General features: G+C 42.3%; 1 protein-coding gene across 3 annotated transcripts in view; it reads left to right on the forward strand.

The window, feature by feature from the left end:
• CFAP61 (cilia and flagella associated protein 61) overlaps positions 1–17,980 on the forward strand; it is a 481,993-nt gene that overhangs the window by 167,152 nt on the left and 296,861 nt on the right. For all 3 annotated transcript variants that reach the window (XM_033939263.1, XM_033939265.1, XM_033939264.1), the window contains one exon: positions 9,263–9,469. In XM_033939263.1, the coding sequence (XP_033795154.1) occupies positions 9,263–9,469 (207 nt within the window). The remainder of the gene's footprint in view (positions 1–9,262; positions 9,470–17,980) is intronic.

Below are 17,980 nucleotides of genomic sequence, written 5' to 3' on the forward strand. Positions count from 1 at the left end.
AGTGAAAAAATATTTCCTCCTATTGGTTTTAAAAGTATTACTCTATAACTTCATCGAGTGTCGCCCTAGTCATTGTAAATCTTGATGCAGTAAAAAATTGATCTATTTGTACCCATTCTACACCACTCAGAATTTTGTAGACTTCAATCATATCTCCCCTCGCCTGAAGAGTCCTAACCTCTTTAATCTTTGCTTATATGAGAGGAGTTCTATCTCCTTTATCATCTTGGTCGCTCTTCTTTGAATCTTTTCTAGTGCCGTTATATCTATAGTACCCCAAGTACTATCTTGTGCCACAAATGGCACAAGACAGATGAAGCTTCAGCAACTCCAGTATTGTAGATCACTTTATTGTCACATGCTGCAAGTGAGGGTGCTGTGCAGCTTAGGGAGGGCATGCCAATACTAGCTTATGCTAGTATTCTATAATGGAATCTGGGTATCTAGGTACCGTTATAGAATTTGTGCTCAGCACACTGCATTTTATCACCTAACATTTTTACAGAATTGCCCCCTCAAGAACACCTTTTATGACTCCATTTGTAAATTTTTTCTTAAGTTGGTAACACTTGTCAAACTCCTGTTACTCTATCTTATCTCTTCCAACTCCACCTGCTCCCTTTGCTGTCTATGAAGATATTTTAATTTGTGTACTATTGCCACTGGAAGAAGCATATTATGTTCTCCGAAGACAAGCAAGGGAGATGCAGGCACACTTGATGGTAAAGTCCTCTGACTGAGCCTGTGTGTCGATGCTCTTCCCTAGCAATAGTACAGTATATATTTGAATATAAGCCGACCCAAATATAAACTGAGGTAACCTTTTTTCCCCCCAAAGGAAAAAAGGATGACTCGAATATAAACCAAGGGGGAGGGGGTTAATAATCAAGTGCTCTGCCCTGCCAGGCTCTGCATCCAGCCCCCTTCCATTCCTGCCAGGCTCTGCACCTGCCCCCCTCCTCACCTCCTTCCCTCCTTGATCTGTACTCTCTCCCTCAAGCCCTTCAGGCCTTCACCACGCCTGCCATAAGACCTGGTGATCCAGCGGTGGGCTGGGACAGGAGGGATCCCTTCCGCCTCCTGCCCTGGCCAGCTGTTAACTTTTACCTCCTTCACTTCCCCAGCGTACCTTTAAAATCCCTGGTGGTTCAGCAGTGAACTGGAGCAGAAGCGATCTTCCCACACTCCTGCCACGTGCAGAACTTCTAGTGTTTTTATCCCACAATCTATTAGCCTGTATGTTCCTAAACCACTTGTATTGTAACCCACTTGAATCCCATGTACTGACAAAATATATCTTTACTGTAACCCACATGTATCCCATGTACTGATAAAATGAATCTTTAATGTAAACCACTTGCATCCCATGTACTGATTAAACGTATCTTTATTGTAAACCATTTCTACCTCATGTACTGTCAAATGTATCTTTATTGTAAACCGCTTCGAACCTCACGGTATAGCGGTATATAAGAAATTTATTATTATTATTACTAGTCTTTAAGCCCGTTACATTAACGGGTGCTAGAAAGCAGCCCCCTTTCACTCTCCCCCTCCAGTTCCTCCCTGTCTCTCCGTAGCCCCCCTTCTGTCTTCCCCCCTAAGCAAAATGATCTGCCTCCCAGCACACCCCTCCCCCGAAGCAGCTCCCTTTCCTTCTACCCCTCCAATTCCTCCCTGACAGTGTCTCCGTGGTCCCCCTTCTGTCTCCCAAGCAAAGCTGTCTGCCTCCCAGCACACCCCTCCCCCCCAAAGCAGAACCCTTTCCCTCTACCCCTCCAATTCCTCCCTGACTGTCTCTCCGTGGCCCCCCATTTTTTCTCCCCCCCAAGCAAAGCTATCTACCTTCCAGCACACCCCTCCCCCAAAGCAGACCCCTTTCCCTCTGGCCCTCCAGTTCCTTCCTGACTGTCTCTCTGTGGCCCCCCCTTCTGTCTCCCCCCAAGCAAAGCTGTCTGCCTCCAAGCACAGCCCTTCCCCAAAACAGGCCCCTTTCCCTCTCCAGCTCCAGTTCCTCCCTGTCTCTCCGTGGCCCCCCTTCTGTCTCCCCCCCAAGCAAAGCTGTGTGCCTCCAAGCACACCCTTACCCCAAAGCAGGCCCCTTTCCCTCTTCCCAGTTTCTCCCTGTCTCTTCGTGGCCCACGCGATTTTCTCTTCTCGCGGTCTGGCCAGCTCCCCTAGTCCCTTGCCGCCGCCGCCACCCCCTTCCCTTTCCGCGGTCGACAAAACTCTTGCCTCCAGCAGCCGCCGCAGCACTGTAAACACGCTGCTTCGCGGCCTCTACCGCCCCGATTTGCTCTTCCGTGTCCCTGATGACGTCATCAGAGAAACGGAAGAGCAAATGAAGGCAGTAGAGGCCGCGAAGCAGCGTGTTTACAGTACTGCGGCGGCTGCTGGAGGCAAGAGTTTTGTCGACCGCGGGAAGGGAAGGGAAGGGGGTGGCGGCGGCGGCAGAGGACTAAGGTAGCCTGCCAGACCGCGAGAAGAGTGGGCTGAGAGGAACCCGGGGCCGTGGCAGAGGCTCGTTGCACAGTGTAAATACAGTTGCTCAGTGTGAGGCTTCCTTCGCTCTTCCGGGTCTACATTCCGACTCCTCAACGCGCCAGCCTGAGCCGGCATAGGCGGTTGAGGGTGGAAGGTTGTGGTCGGAGTTGCTAGGCTGCAGCGGATGTGTGAGTTGCGAGTGTGGGGCCTGCAGCGGCGCGAGGTGGAGACGGAGAGCAGGCTGTGGTGACGTTGTAGGAGCGCATGCGCACTCGTATTTTCGCAACGGGACCAGGGAACACGTTTTTTTTTTTAGTGCGCATGCGCGGCCTATCATTTTATTATATTAGATTATAAGAAAATCTATTATTTCTAATTAACTATCAAATTACATATTTCTTTGTTACTGCCTGACAGGTTTGGCCTTAAAAGGGCATGTCAGATGCTATATAGTTTGGGTGATGTAAGTAATTTTCCTTTACTGAACTCTGCAAATTAATTATTTGCAGTGCTGTCAATGACACTGAGTTCACTGAGTTTAGATTGTTCTTATTTTCCAGACAAATAGTCTCTCACTCAAGAACAGTGAGAAAGAACAAGTAATGATAAACTAAAAGGAAAATTCTTTTAATTTTCTTGGTCTAGTGATTTCCTACTTTCCTCTGGGTTTGCAGCTCAAAAGGAGCCAATCTGTACTGTACTGTGGTACCATTAGTCTTTATTCATAACTTTCTAAGTTTTACCCTATTATATATCCCAACTCCAATCTGGCCAAGCCTTTGCAAATGACAGTTCTTGGACAGAAGCCATAGGTTATAGGTTTTTTTTCCCCCCCCAGAATCCAGTACACATGCACTCTGAGTTTGGGCAATAGGGAAATATTTATATTACTGTGAGCCCATAAATATGTTTGTTTATTAAGATTCTTATATACCATCCCCTCAAAAAAACATCAAGGCAGTCTACAATAAAATCAAAGAAAAAAGAAAAGGAGCTACAATGTTTAAAAAAATGCCAAGAATAACAGACATACTTACAGTACATACATTCTATTTCAGAAAATTCTTATTCTGATACACCACACAATAGACATAGCTTAAAGCCTGGGCAAAGAGATAAGCTTTAAGTAACACATGGAACAGCATATAGGAGAGTTCAGAAGAGTTCAGAAAGAAGATTAAATGGTAAAGAATTCCAGAAATGAAGGACTACAGCAAAAAAGGCCGAATGACATGTTGCAACAAGTCTGGTTAGATGCACAGAAGGAATAGTTATTTGATGCAAAGATGACCTCAAACAACATGAAGGTACATGGTACATAAAGACCCAAAAAGGATGCCAAATATGCAGGAAGACCTGAATGTAATGTTTTAAATGCAAGTATCATCAATTTAAATTCTTTCTGTATTTAATAGGGAGCCAAAGGTTTTCATTTAAATAAGGGGTTATATGATCAAAATGCTTTATGTGTGAGTATCGTAATAGCAGTGTTCTTTGTAGTCTGAAATTTCTTCAGAACAATTGCTGGAAGCCTATGTAAACCACATTACAATAATCTAATTTTGAAGTAACTAGTGCATATAGTAAAATGGTGCAAAAGGAATGATCAAGATATGGACGGCGAGAGCGAATCAAATATAATGAATAGAATAATGATTTTGTGAATGCTGATATGGACGGCGAGAGCGAATCAAATATAATGAATAGAATAATGATTTTGTGAATGCTGATATTTGATTAGAGAAAAGGAGCGCACTATCGATGTGGACCACTAAGTTTTTAAAAATGGAAACTAATTTGATTGGAATGGACCGTAGTTAAGGAACAGGAGTCAGAGTAGAGTGGGTGCCAACTACCCAAAGAGCAAGTGCGCAGTTGAGAAATCTATTTTTTTTTCTCCCACTTGTGAGGATTTCTCCCAGGATTGTTTTTAGCCTTTGATCCATGAGTTTTTGTATCAGGACTTTCAGGGACCCCTGAGGAAGACAGATTTGTAGAAACACAGACCGTGTTGGGTCCATAGTCCCCCCAACGATTTGGGTCCTAGGTATTTCTTTATGTGGATTATTGGACTGTATTTTTAATAAAGCCTGCATCTTGAACATCATCTTCTCCACAACGTCTTTGTTTTTGTCAGATTTTCATTTCTGTGAAGCATCAAGGGGTCAACCTTTTGTTTGTTTTTATGTTATACTTATGTATGTATTCTGTAACCTGCTTAGATATAGGGGGGGATATAATTTTTTTAAATAAATAAGTTTTTCAACTTATAACCATGCTGCACATTGATATGTTTCAGCTTTAAGGAGCAGAAGGCATGAGAAAGATCATTGAAGAGGTATTTATTCAGATACATGTTGCTGTAGTGAACGTTCTACATTAGAACTGAATCATTGACACTTGGGAAGTAAGACCCATGTTGTCAGGGTTTCCACAGGAATCTATTCTTGGTCCTCTATTCTTGTATCTTTCTAGTATGTACCTTTATTCCTTCATCTATAACCTTCCTAGTATCTTTAATTCTTCTTCAGTCTCTTCTTAGCTTTACCTTTTTTATATACACTTATGACATCCAACTGCTTCCCCTTAATTCTCAACTTCCTCAGCTGTGCTTTGACCTCCATGAGAGATTTAGATGCAGTATCGGATTCTTTAACTAAAAACAAATTAAAGCTCAACGCCAGTAAGTCCATTTCCATTCATAACCTTCTGGTACTCATGCCTATCTGTACTATTAAAGAAACAGTTTTTCCTTATCACTCATCTATAAAGATGCTTAGAATTGCTATAGATAATTCCATATCCTTCCATTCTCACATCTCAAAAATAGTGTACTCCTTCATATCCTTAGACAAATATGTTGCATTCAACCCCTTCTAGAACCATCTTCTTTATGTATCCTTCTTCACAATACCATACCACACAGTTTCTGCAAGTTTTGGCAAGGATTCATTGTGGTTTATAAAAGGTTTTCAGACATTCATTGAAGTCATATTATGGTGTTTAGTTTATAAATGAGTATAGATCAGGAGCATTGTGAAGAGAAGAGATATGTCTTTAACAGCTTCCTGAAGTGGTAGTAGGAAGAGAGTTAACATGTCCTTCAGTGCTTTAGAAGTGATAAATAGTAGTAATGGTAGGTTGTTCCAGACTTTGGGACTTTGAAATTCAAAGGTACATTTGAATAATTTTTTCCAATGAACTTGCTTAGGTGAAGGAAAGGTCAGTTTAAAGCATTGTGCTGTTCTCAGATTGTGGAAGGAGCGCCTGATCTTAATGTCCTTTTTAGACCATTAGAGTTTTCTCCATATAAGGCCTTCTAGATCATACAAGCAATCTTGAATTGGATTATTTTTTTCTCTAGCAACCAATGTAACTCTAACAGCAATGGGCTAGCCCTCTCAAATTTACTTAGGCGGTAAATTAATCTGGCTGCTGTATTCTGGAGTAGTTGTAACCTCTTGTGTTCTTTCTTTGTGATACGTCATACCATAGTACAAGAAGTTACAATAATCCAAATATGGGAGCATGTGCAACTGTTTTGAAGCTTGTCTGGCTTAAGACAGATCTTATCGCTCTCAATTGTCTGTCTGGAAAAAAATTTAATTTGGTCTCCAAGGTTTAGGTGGGAGTCCAGGATAATGCCAAGAACTTTAGAAGTTTTTTCGATTTTAAGTTTCTCTCCTGCGTCCAACACCAGATTCTTGTATAGAAGTGAGTTGTAATCACTGAACCAAAGCACCTTTGTCTTCAGTTTAAGGAAGTTCTTCTGTGGCCAGGTACTTAAATCTTCAATCAGTTTTGCTAAGTACTGTAGTGTCTCGCCAAAGTAGTTTTTGGCTACACAAAGAAGGAAGATACCATCTGCTTAAGAAAATGTGTGTACCTGGTACTTTCCAAACTCGATTATTATAAGTCACTCCTTATTGACTTCCTTGCTCCCAGACACATAGGCTATAATTAATATAAAATACTGTAATCAAAACTTCTCTATGGTTTTAAGCCTGTCACTCTAACCATTAGGAATAATTATACGTATTGAAGCAAGGAAATTGCAAAACCAGATTCACTGATATCACTATACGAGTGCATCCGTGAACTTCAAACACCCAACACCCCAAAATTACAGGTGTCTATTGGGGTATGAATATCATGACAAGTTCATTGGTACCTCAAATAAGGCTGTTTAACTGACCAAATGCTGTAGACTTTAAAACCAGCATAAAAGAGGTAAAAGTACTTAGCTTTATCCCAACGGGAGCTCTTGCCGTTTCACTGATTAAAGCTTCCTCAGGAATTAATCAACTTTTGCATTCTGATATTAACAATTCAGCAGCATTTTTATAGCCTTTACCTAACATCTGACTGCCAAAATTCTTACAGCTGCCGCCATTGTAAAGTGCATAGCTGTTACAGTGCTGGGGTGGGGGGCAGACTAGGGTTGACTCGAAACCAAGTGTTAAAGTACTTGCCTATATTTTTACAATACTGCAAGTATTGTTCCATCTGTTTAATAAGTTGTATTATTTGGTGCTTTGTATTGAATTTTTGGCACCTAATTCCTTGGAGTGTATTTAGTGTGCATATAGAATTACCATGAGTGGTGGAGGAGGGGGGTGGGGGAAAGGTGGAACTGTACCAGAGTGACATAATGAAGGAATTCTTCCCTGCTATATTCCTGAAGTGCCCCCCCTGACAATTTACTGCTAATATAGGTTTTGCCCCGCTTCCTCAAGCATGTTAACATATCCCACCATGTCTTATCCTACTGCATCCTAGCACTGACCCAGACCAGCCCCATTTTTTAGCCTCTCCAAAATCTGAGTCATCAACTGCCTGTGCCATTTGTTGCATTTTCTTTTAGAGGTAGTCTCATGGTATTGCTGTTAGGGGCTGACATAGTAAATGACGGCAGATAAAGACCTGAATGGTCCATCCAGTTTGCCCATTAGTTACTCTCATTAAAAATAAATGATTAGTGTTATTTGGCACATCAATGAGGGCCAAGAGCCAATTATCTTTGAACAATAACAAGCTATTACCGTACTCATCATGACAGGGGTTGCCATACAACAGATCATGAAAAATTGGAAAAATTGGGATAGATTGAATTACAGTGGTGCCTCGCATAACGAACGCCTCGCACAGCGAACGCTGCACACAACGAACTTCATGTCTTGATTCATACAACGAACTTCGTTTCACACAACGAAGTCGCCCGAGCTTCCACGATCGCTGCCGATGTATTGCATCCTTCCGCGCAGGCACTGCAGGCAGTCGTTAGTCACTGCGTTTAACGCGTTTCACATAACGAACTTTGCTCCTGGAACGAATTAAGTTCGTTGTGTGAGGCACCACTGTATACCTTTTGGTGGAACTCCCTAGGTCATATATTTAAAATGGAAAGAGTAATTGCTATGCAGCAGGGGAATTTTAGGAAATTTCAGGATATTTGGGAACCATTAACAAAATATTATAATGAATTAATATCATTTTTTCCCATTAAATATGCACATCCAAGGTGGGGGGAGAAGGATGGGGGGTATTTTGGTTTTCTTATAAGTACAAATAATGTGGAGAGGGGAGGGTTATTATATGTCTTCTTATATTTGATGAAAGTCATTGTATATGGGGGAGGAAGGGTTATGGAATCTGAATTAAATTTTAATAGGATATTAAATGATATATTTAGATATAAATTGATGTTATATGCTGTTGCACTTATTGTAAGTTTTAAAAATGAATAAAGAATATGAAAAAAAATATGATTAATTGATGTGCTTTATCTTGTCTGTTTTGAAAAATTTTCAATAAATATAATTTACAAAAAAAACAACCCATGTTTAAATTAACTTGTCTCTTCTTTGATATTTCTGGGCCATAGACTAAAGTCCAGCTGGTATTGTCCTAGGTTTCAACTGCTGAAGTTGCCATGTAAGCTCACTCCAGTCTATTCAACCATCCCATTGTTTGCAGGATATCTACTGTAAAGTCTGGCCAGTAATGTTCTCATGTTCCAAGTTAGTCCAGCCCATCCTACACTGAATCACCATATATGGGTAGTACCACAAGACTATAGTTAGGGGGAGGGTGCCATTTTACAGCCAGAGAAGCGAGGGGCAGCAGTGAGTGAAATTTGCTTCTGCCCTGATGAACCCATTGGACCACCAGGGATGATGAAGTATGCCCAGGGCCTCACTGGGAAGTAGAGGGGGGAGGAAGCTTATTAGGATGGGTAGGGGGAGTCTGGGTAGGAGAACAGAATGTTGGGATTTGTTATTTTGGGGAGGGTCCAAGTGAGGTTTTGGAACAAGAGGGCATAACTTATTATGTTTAGGTCTCTGGGTTGGGTGTTTGGATTAGTGGTGTGGCTTGTTATATTGAGGACGTCCAGATGGGAGATCAGAATCGGGGGCATGGCTTGTTATGTTGTAGAGGTGAGGGTGGGGAATTGGAATATGGTAGGGGCAGGTGGTGGGACTTTATCCCCTTATGCAGGCTTTACTGATATTCAGCCAGGTCCTGCATGAAAGCTGGCAAGACAACAAATGCCCAGAGAGCCCTAGATATTCAAAGCCAGTACCCACATAGGTATCAGCACTGATAATCATGGCCTAATTCAACCTGCAGCAGTCAGTGTTTAAAAAATTTCTGACCACTTCTGGATGAATATTGACCAGTATGGTTTTAAATATTCAAAAGGCTTAAAATGTTGATTGGGAAATGCCTTTTTCTCATAATTGTAAGAGCCCAAATGTCATTTTTTTTTCCTTTTTAGGATATTGAGTATATTCGCTCTCATTATAATATTGAAGATTTCATCTACTTCAGTCATCACCAGCGTGAGGAACATGGTCATCTTCATCATTTTGCAATTAACCCTATTTTCCAACACTACGGCAAGCATTTTTTAAAAGAGATCCTTCGGTTAGCGTACAAATCCTGTCTTTATTATCCTATCTATCCACCATACATGCAAGACGAGGTAAGGAAAAATTAACCAATAGACTTCAATAGGTTATATTTATTTTTTAAATTACTGTATTTTATATTTATAGTTATAGAAAATACACCAAGTGAAAACTTTTATCCTAGGACAAGCAGGCAGCATATTCTCACATGTGAGTGATGTCATCCACAGAGCCTGGTACGGACAATGGAAAAGTGTACTGTCACTTTAAAAAAATTTTATCTCTCAAGATTGCCTGTACTGAGCATGTGCCGGTGCCTTCCTGCTTGATGTCGGCTCGCAGGACCATCAGTTCTCATTTTCCACAGAGCTGAGAAGCTGTATTTTTTTGGAGTTAGTCTAAAGCACATCAAACAAGTTTTTTGTGCATTCCCATGTTTATTTTCTTCAGTATTTTGTTTTGTTTCTCATTTTTTTCTTTCCTTTTCAAAGAATTCTATTTTTTTCCAATTTTCATTTTTTGCCTTCAGTCCCAAGAAAGCCTGTTTTTAGGTCGGGTGGTAACCAATCTATTTGACCTCCCTGGACCATTTAGTCCTTCGATTTTGCTTTGACAGAGTTTCCCTTCATTCAAAGCCATCCAGTGGTTTTAAGTGGTACACTTGGTGCAGCAGGACCATATCAATCATTGATGCACATAATTGGTAACATAACATAGTAAATGACAGCAGATAAAAACCTGAACAGTCCATCCAGTCTTCCCATTATACCACATGTGCCAAATACCACATGTGTCAAATACAAGGCCCGCGGGGCAAGTCTGGCCTGCCTGGCTTCTTATGTGGCCCGCGGCAATGCTCCCGAACTTCCCCTTCTCAGAGCCCAGTGCCGGTCTAATGTCGCCATCATGCTGGAATGTCTGCTGGCTTCGTCAGCGATTCGGCAGTGTTGTTCATGGCTCCCCCTTCCTGCCTTCCGTCCGCCTCAGTCCACCTGGGCGGAAACAGGAAGTTGTGCGTCACTGGAGACAGACCGTGGCAGACGAAAAGCAGGAGGAGCCACGTACAACACTCCTGAATCACTGAGGCCGGCAGATTCTTCGGCTTGGTGGTGACATCGGACCAGTGCCGGAGGGAAAGAAACGCCGGGCTGTGAGGAGAGATGGACCGGCGCTGGAGGGAAAGGCATGCTGGGCTGTAAGGAGAGAGGGACCGGCGCTGGAGGGAAAGGCAAGCTGGGCTGTGAGGAGAGCGAGATGAAAGGAGAGAGGTTGGACCTGGGGTAGTGTGGAGGAAGAAGGAAAAAGATACTTGAAGGGAGAATGGTTGGGAAGAGAAAGGGAGAAATGGTGGACCTGGGAGAGGGAGGGAGGCAGGCAGATAGGGAGAGAGATGGGATGGTGGTCAGTTGGGAAAAGAAAGGGAGAGAAGTTTGATCTGGAAATGGAAGGGAGGGAGAAATGTTAGGCCTGGGGGTGGAAGGGAAGGGAGAGCGAGATGCAGCATCTCTTTTTTTTTTTTTTTTCCTTTTATCTCATTGTTCAGCATCAAGGGGGGATGGAAGAACAACAGAAAAGAGAGGGAGTAAAATGTTGGACCAAGAGGAGAGAGGAGAGATAGAAGGAAATAGGAGGCTGGGAAAGGAGTGAGATGGGAAAAGGGAGAGCTACAGAATAAGAGAAGATGGAAAATTGATAGGTAGCTCAAAATTTAAAAAGGAGAAGGATGAGAAAGAGGGCAAGATTTGAGTGCACAGAGGCAGAAAAGAAAAAAAGGAGAAAAGTTGAAAGGGACTGGAGCAAGAGAGAAGAGGAGAAAAAAAAAAAGGACAGCATTCACTGGAAAGGGAATTAGAAGATAGACAAAATCAGAAAGAGACACTGGGACTAAAAGCAAAATGACTAGACAACAAAAGGTAGAAAAAATAATTTTATTTTCTATTTTGTGATTACAATATTTCAAATTTGAAATGTGTATCCTGCCAGACCTGGGGTTAGACAGCAAGCGTGAACTAGGTCCTAAGAGAGAGGAAAAGTCATTTTTATTTATTTTTTAGCCGGCGTGGGGTTGGAGAGGTTGTATCCCTATACTTCTACTAAGACTAACCCCCTCCTTTCCTGGTGCGCAGCATGGGTTTTGGCGGCGGCAATTGATCCAACGCTTACAGAAGTCCTGTGAGCATCGGAGTCACCACCGGCACTGGGGCCCACGCAGTACGTCAGCAAAGGAGGGGGTAAGTATCTTAATAAAAAATCCAGTCCACGACTTAGCCTGTGTTTTAGATTTCGGCCCCTTATGTGATTTGAGTTTGACACCCCTGAGTTATACCATTAAATACATGATTAAATTAACTTGTCTCTTCTTTTATATTTCTTGGCCAAAGACTGTAAAGTCCACCTGGTATTGTTCTAGATTCCAGATGCTGAAGTTGGCGTCCAAGCTCACTCCAGTCTATCCAACCATCTCTGTTTGCAGGATATCTACCATAAAGTCTGGACAGTAACATCCTCATGTTCCAAGTTAGTGGCACTCCTATTGATGCCCTCCCCAGCCCAATCCTACACCAAATCATCACATATGGGACAAAGACAGTGTACATCTGTCCAGTACTGGACTTAGTTCTTTAATTTACTTTTTTCATTTTCTAATTAGAGATCCTCTTTGTTTAGCCCATGCTTTTTTGAATTCCATCACTGTTTTCCTCTCCACCACTTCCCTCGGGAAGACTGGTGTCTTCAGTGTCTTGGTCCTGCTCGCCATTCTCTTTCATGTAAACATTGCTCTAAACTTCAGAAAAATCATTAAAGTCTAGGCCGCTTCAATTCAACAAATTTTTTACACTGACTTTGGGAACATTGACATCGGGCACATGACACCTCTGGCATTGACGATGGTACCGACTTCGACACCTCGCTCGGCATCGGCATCCTTGTCATCAAGATAATCAGTGAAAAAGGCTAAGAAGCACAAGCATATTTCTCCATCCAGGCATGCATCAACATCCTCGTGAGTGTTGTCACACCCACGCTCTCTGAGAACACCTTGAGCCGTCGGGTAGTGACATGAAGCTTGTTACTGGCGTGGTCCCTTTAGAATTAGGGTCACCTTTCAAGTTGGTAGTCCCTGGCAAATGCCCAACTAAGCTTATTCTCCAAGGGTTTTGAAAAATCACACGTTGTCAGAATGGCCTTGGTGAAAACATAAGCTTTTATTCGGCCACCGGCCGTGGAATTACTGTGCCACTCCAGGTTTTCCTGGTAGCATGAACATCATACAAAAACAACAGAAAAAGTTCATCTCACTCGTAGTCACCCAGTAATCAGCTCTGGACTGGGTTAATAAACCACATACAGTCATTAATATTCCAGGAGGTTAGGAGGTGAAACAGTTAGCACAAATAACTCTCCATTGTAGCTTTACAGGAGAGGCATTCTTGTTCAGGATTGAGAAATATTCTGTGCTGTCTTCCAGTGCTCTTACACTCTCCAGCTGGGCTGGACTTTCTCCCTAGTCCCGAGCAGGCTTTTCCCTAAGAGGGTTAATTTCCTTATCCCTATGAGGCAGGCAGACTAATTGAATTAGTTAGTTGCTAAGGCACTATCTTTACAGCTGGGCCTTTTCACGGAGTGTGGAAGTCAGGAAATTCTGGGCTTTAAACTAGCCATCATTACACCCTGGCTTTTGGTTCAGCTGTGAACATAACCTGAAGAGGAGATTACTGTAGCCTTTCCAAACTCCAGCAAAACAGCATGTAAAATTGCAATACAGGATTATTTCCCTAGTAACTCCCACAGTCATTAGTTCACAGAGCAAGCAGAGAAATACAGCCAAGACAAAACCTCTGTTCACAGACCTTTCCCAGGATATTCAGCTCTCCATTTCCTCTGAACAGCTTTCCTGTATAGCCCCACTTTCTTCCCATACCATGGGCTCTGGGGAAAGGAATTCAGTGGCCAAATTACCAGCCTGTTCCTCCGTCATTTCCCAGTCAGTGCTGAGGAACTGCTCAGCCCCGTCCTGCCTCTGCTCTACTGCCAAGCCTCGTTCTGCTCTTCCTCCTTCCTCCTTCTGCTCTCTAACGAGCCTGGCTTTAAGCTGAGGGGAAGAACCACTCCCCCTTGGCTTTGGATGGGGGAAGGGAATTCCTTCCTCAGCCCATGCCGTTTCTCTGAGGGGAAACTGCCTCGAGCTTTCTGCCTTACAGGCAATGGACGATAGCAAGGCAGCTTCTTCCTGCCTGGCTCTGGAACTGCTTCAGGTAAGTCTAAGCCTTCCTGTTCTATTTCCATTTCATTGTCACTCACCAGGTAGTCAGCTAATTTATTGTCCTGGGAACTGACCTGGTCAGCCCTTCTGCACTGGGGTTTACATACTTTCCTTAATTTCCCTGTGGCAAACCTTGGGAAAGACGTCCGTTTGTCACAGTGTCAACACCATTGACGCACTCTAAGCATTAGTACACCAAGGTATACTCTCCTTCTTTATAGGTTCTAACTCTTTAAAGGCGTCATCGAGGTCACCAATACCTAGACACCCTGTGGCACCTGCTTTACCGACCACTACAGTACCAGTGACCTCTCTGCAAGAGCAAATAAAGGAGAATCTAAAAGGTGAATTGGCTAACATGCGGTGGACACAAACAGCTTAAGCCCTTGCAATGACACAACCGGTACTGGCCCAACCCGAGCACCAACCTGTACGAGCCTCAAGGACCAGATCTTGTGCTCCCCATCGACATCAATCGAGATCATGGAGAACAGCATCCAGACACTGAAGTACTTCTTCAACATTTGGTCATCGCTGGAAAAGATCTAGAAGTACTTCTTGTTGCTCTCCTTGATGTCATAGTTGGTACATATCTCCTACAGATTCTGAGATGAGGTTATGTACTCCTCCTCCAAAATTTATCTCCAAACCATCCTCCAAATGAGTCTTCCTTCAGCTCCCAAAAGATCATCCTCCTTCATCAAGAACTCTTAGCCATCCTCCCTCTCAGTGCCATTAAGAAAGTACCTCTGCAAGTTTGGGGTCAATGGTTCTAGTCCAAATATTTTCTGATACTGAAAAAATGGAGGTCTTCATCCAATTCTAGACCTCCACACTCTCAACAAATACTTAGTGAAGGAGAAATTCAAAATGGCCTCTTGGGATCTCTTCTACCCCTCCTGGAGAAGAACAATTGGCTTTGCGCTCTAGATCTCAAAGAAGCATATACACATATTTCCATCCTCCCAGCCCACAGGAAATATCTGCACTTTCAAGTGGGTGAATGCCACTTCTAGTACAAGGTCCTTCCCTTTGGTCTGGCATCAGCACCCAGGGTCTTCATGAAATGCTTAATAGTGGTTGCTGCAACCCTATACTTGTCAGGTTTCCAGGTATTCCCTTATCTGAATGACTAGTTAATCAAAGTCCTCATTCCCCAGCAAGCTCACCATGCCATGTATTCCACAATACGACTCCTCATTATCTCATCTACAACCTAAACTCTAGAGTTCATTGGAGCACTTTTAGATACGACTCAAGCTCTTGCCTTTTTGCCACAACAGAGACTCAATATGCTGATCCACATTTCTCAGAGAGTTCTATCTCTCCAGCATATCACTGTGCGACAAATGATGCATCTCTTGGGTAACATGGCATCTACAGTACATGTAACTCCATTTGCACATCTACATCTTAGGGAACCTCAGTGGACACTCTCAACCCAATGGTCTCAAGCAAACGATCAACAGTCTCAATGTCTATGAGTTACCCCACCACTTCATCAATCCCTTCAGTGGTGGTTATCTCCAGCCAATCTCTCCAGGGGCCTTCTCTTTCACACCCCACTGCATCAAAAGATGTTAACAACAGATGCTTCCATGCTTGGTAGGGGAGCCCACCTCGACGGCCTCTATACTCAGGGAACTTGGAATTCTCAATAGATGACTCTTCACATCAATCTCCTAGAACTCTGGCCAATAAGCAATGCTCTATGTGCATTCCAAGATCACCTTCTAGATCAAGTGGTTCTCATCTGTACAGACAATCAAGTAGTCATGTACTACATAAATAAGCAAGGGGGTACCTGATCTCAACCCCCTTTGCCAGGAGGTGATCCATATCTGGTTGTGGGAGATCCCAAGCAACATTTTCGTTTATCTAGCAGGGAAGCAGAATATCTTGGCAGCCAAGCTGAGCAGAATCCTACAACCTCACTCAACTGTACTATAACAGATTTTCAAGGATGGGAGACCCCAAAAGTAGACCTCTGTGCATCCCCTCACAATCACAAACTTCGAGTCTTCTGTTCCAGAATTTATACTCCCAATCACCTACAGTCAGATGCCTTACTCCTGGACTGATGGCACAGATCTCTCTATGCTTTTCCACCAATAGCTCTCTTCAGAAAGACTTTACTCAAAATGTATCAAGAGCTAGTCACCATGATTCTTATAGCTCCTTGGTGCTGTGAAAACCATAGTTCCCTCTCCTCCAACTCAGTGTTCAAGAACCCATCAAACTTCAAACCTTTCCAACACTGTAAGGTCAAAAATTTATATCAGGCATGAATGTTATTCAAAAATACCATCCTGGAAGCCTAGACTAGATATATTCTATATATTAAAAAAGAAGGAAGGAAGACCAAACAGCAACCGGCGTGAGGTGAAGGAAGCTATTAGATCCAAAAGAGAATCCTTCAGAAAGTGGAAGAAGGATCTGATTGAAAATAATTGTAAACAGCACAAGGAATGGCAAGTCAAAATGCAAGGTGCTAATAAGGGAGGCAAAGAGAGACCTTGAAAAGAAGATTGTGTTGGAAGCAAAAACACAATAAAAAACCAGGAAGAGAATAAGTTGGACTGCTAGACAACTGAGGGATAAAAGGGGCTCTCAGGGATGACAAGGCCATAACTAAAGAATGATATGGGAACAAATTTTTCTCCGTCCCTGCGGAAACTCATTTTCCCATCCCATCCCGGCAAGTTCTTTTCCTGTTTCTGCCCCATTCCTGCAAGCTCTGTCCTTATCTGTACAAGCCTCAAACACTTTAAAATCATAAGTGTTCGAGCCTTGTGTGGTTAAGGCAGAGCTTAAAGGAATGAGACAGGGACAACAACAAAACTCGCGGGGACAGGATGTGGAAATTGAGTTCCTGTGGGGATGGGAATAAATTTGTCCCCGTTTCATTCTCTGTCCATAGCAGAGAGATTAACCCCCTTTTCTATTAAACTGTGCTAGCAGTTTTTAGTGCAGAGAGCCGTGCTGAATGGCCCGTGCTAGAAACTGCTAGCGCAGTTTAATAGAAGGGGCCCTAAATTAATTCTTCTCTTCGGTCTTCACCGAGGAAGATGTGGGGGAGTTACCGGTAACAAAAACAAAAGAAGTCCAACAGGTCTGCAGTAATAGTCAATCAACCAAAGCAAAAGAAGAGAACTGCAGAATTGATGTACAAGGCACAGCAACTTTATTGGAATGAATAAATTGTAGTGATCCAACAGGTGGTTCTCATTTGTGAGAAGATGGGACCCGACACAATCCATGTTTCTCAGTGTTCTATGAATCTGAAAATTGGAGAATTAGGAACATTGAAACTTGCATTTGATCATACTGATGCCAAGTGTGTGAAAATTGCTTATTTATGTTTTTACCTGTGAATTACTCCTGTACCTTTAATTTGCCTGTGGAGAAACCTTCTTACATACATGTAAAACCCACAAATAGGTGCTAAAAACCTTTTTAAAATACACAAAAATTGTAAATTTAATTTAAAATGAAGACTATCCAAATTATTTTTGCAGCCATACATATTTTTAATAATTTGAAACTCATAGAAAATAAAATGTTTACAGATCATTCTGTCATTATCCAGATAGTAACCACAAAATAAAGGAATTATGTGTAATAATACAATCACTAACGGTTTTTAGCGCAGAGAGCTCCGCTGAATGGCCCACGCTGCTTCCAATGCTCATTGAGTTCCTATGAGTATCGGGAGCAGTGCGGGCCATTCAGTGCGGCTCCCCACGCTAAAAACTGCTAGCGCAGTTTCGTAGAAGAGGGGGTAAAACTATCACTCAATAAATTGGCAGTTCCAACAGAATAACACATTCAAAAAGGCAACATGTAAAAAAAAAATGTAGAAAAACTCGGAAGTAAAAGGCCTCACCAAAAACATTGAAACCTCTTCCAAAAAGCAAATTATGCTGAGGGAGCTCTTTCATCATTGATGACAAAAAATACAATTACAATGTTCAAAAAATCATTTTCATTTCTTTATATTTCTTTTATTCAGCTATATCTTTTGTACTTCTCATAATCATAAAAAAAAAAAAAAAATCTGAATTTTTGAATAAAAAACCCAAAAACTAGTCTTAGAGACATTTGGAGCATTGAAATAAAGCAGCAGATTTCTGCATCTCAATGGCCAGGAATTTAGACTTGAAGGATGAGATGTACAGCGTCAGCATCTATGAGACAAACTTGGGTTTGTTTTTTTTGTTGCATAGAAGTTTTTGGACTCCTGTTAGATTACAGAAATTAGATAGTTCTAAGTCAAATAGATGCTGGCACTGTCATCTCGATATAGGGACACTGGAACATC

The sequence above is a fragment of the Geotrypetes seraphini genome, chromosome 3 (genome assembly GCF_902459505.1).
Source record: "Geotrypetes seraphini chromosome 3, aGeoSer1.1, whole genome shotgun sequence".
Taxonomy (NCBI): domain Eukaryota; kingdom Metazoa; phylum Chordata; class Amphibia; order Gymnophiona; family Dermophiidae; genus Geotrypetes; species Geotrypetes seraphini.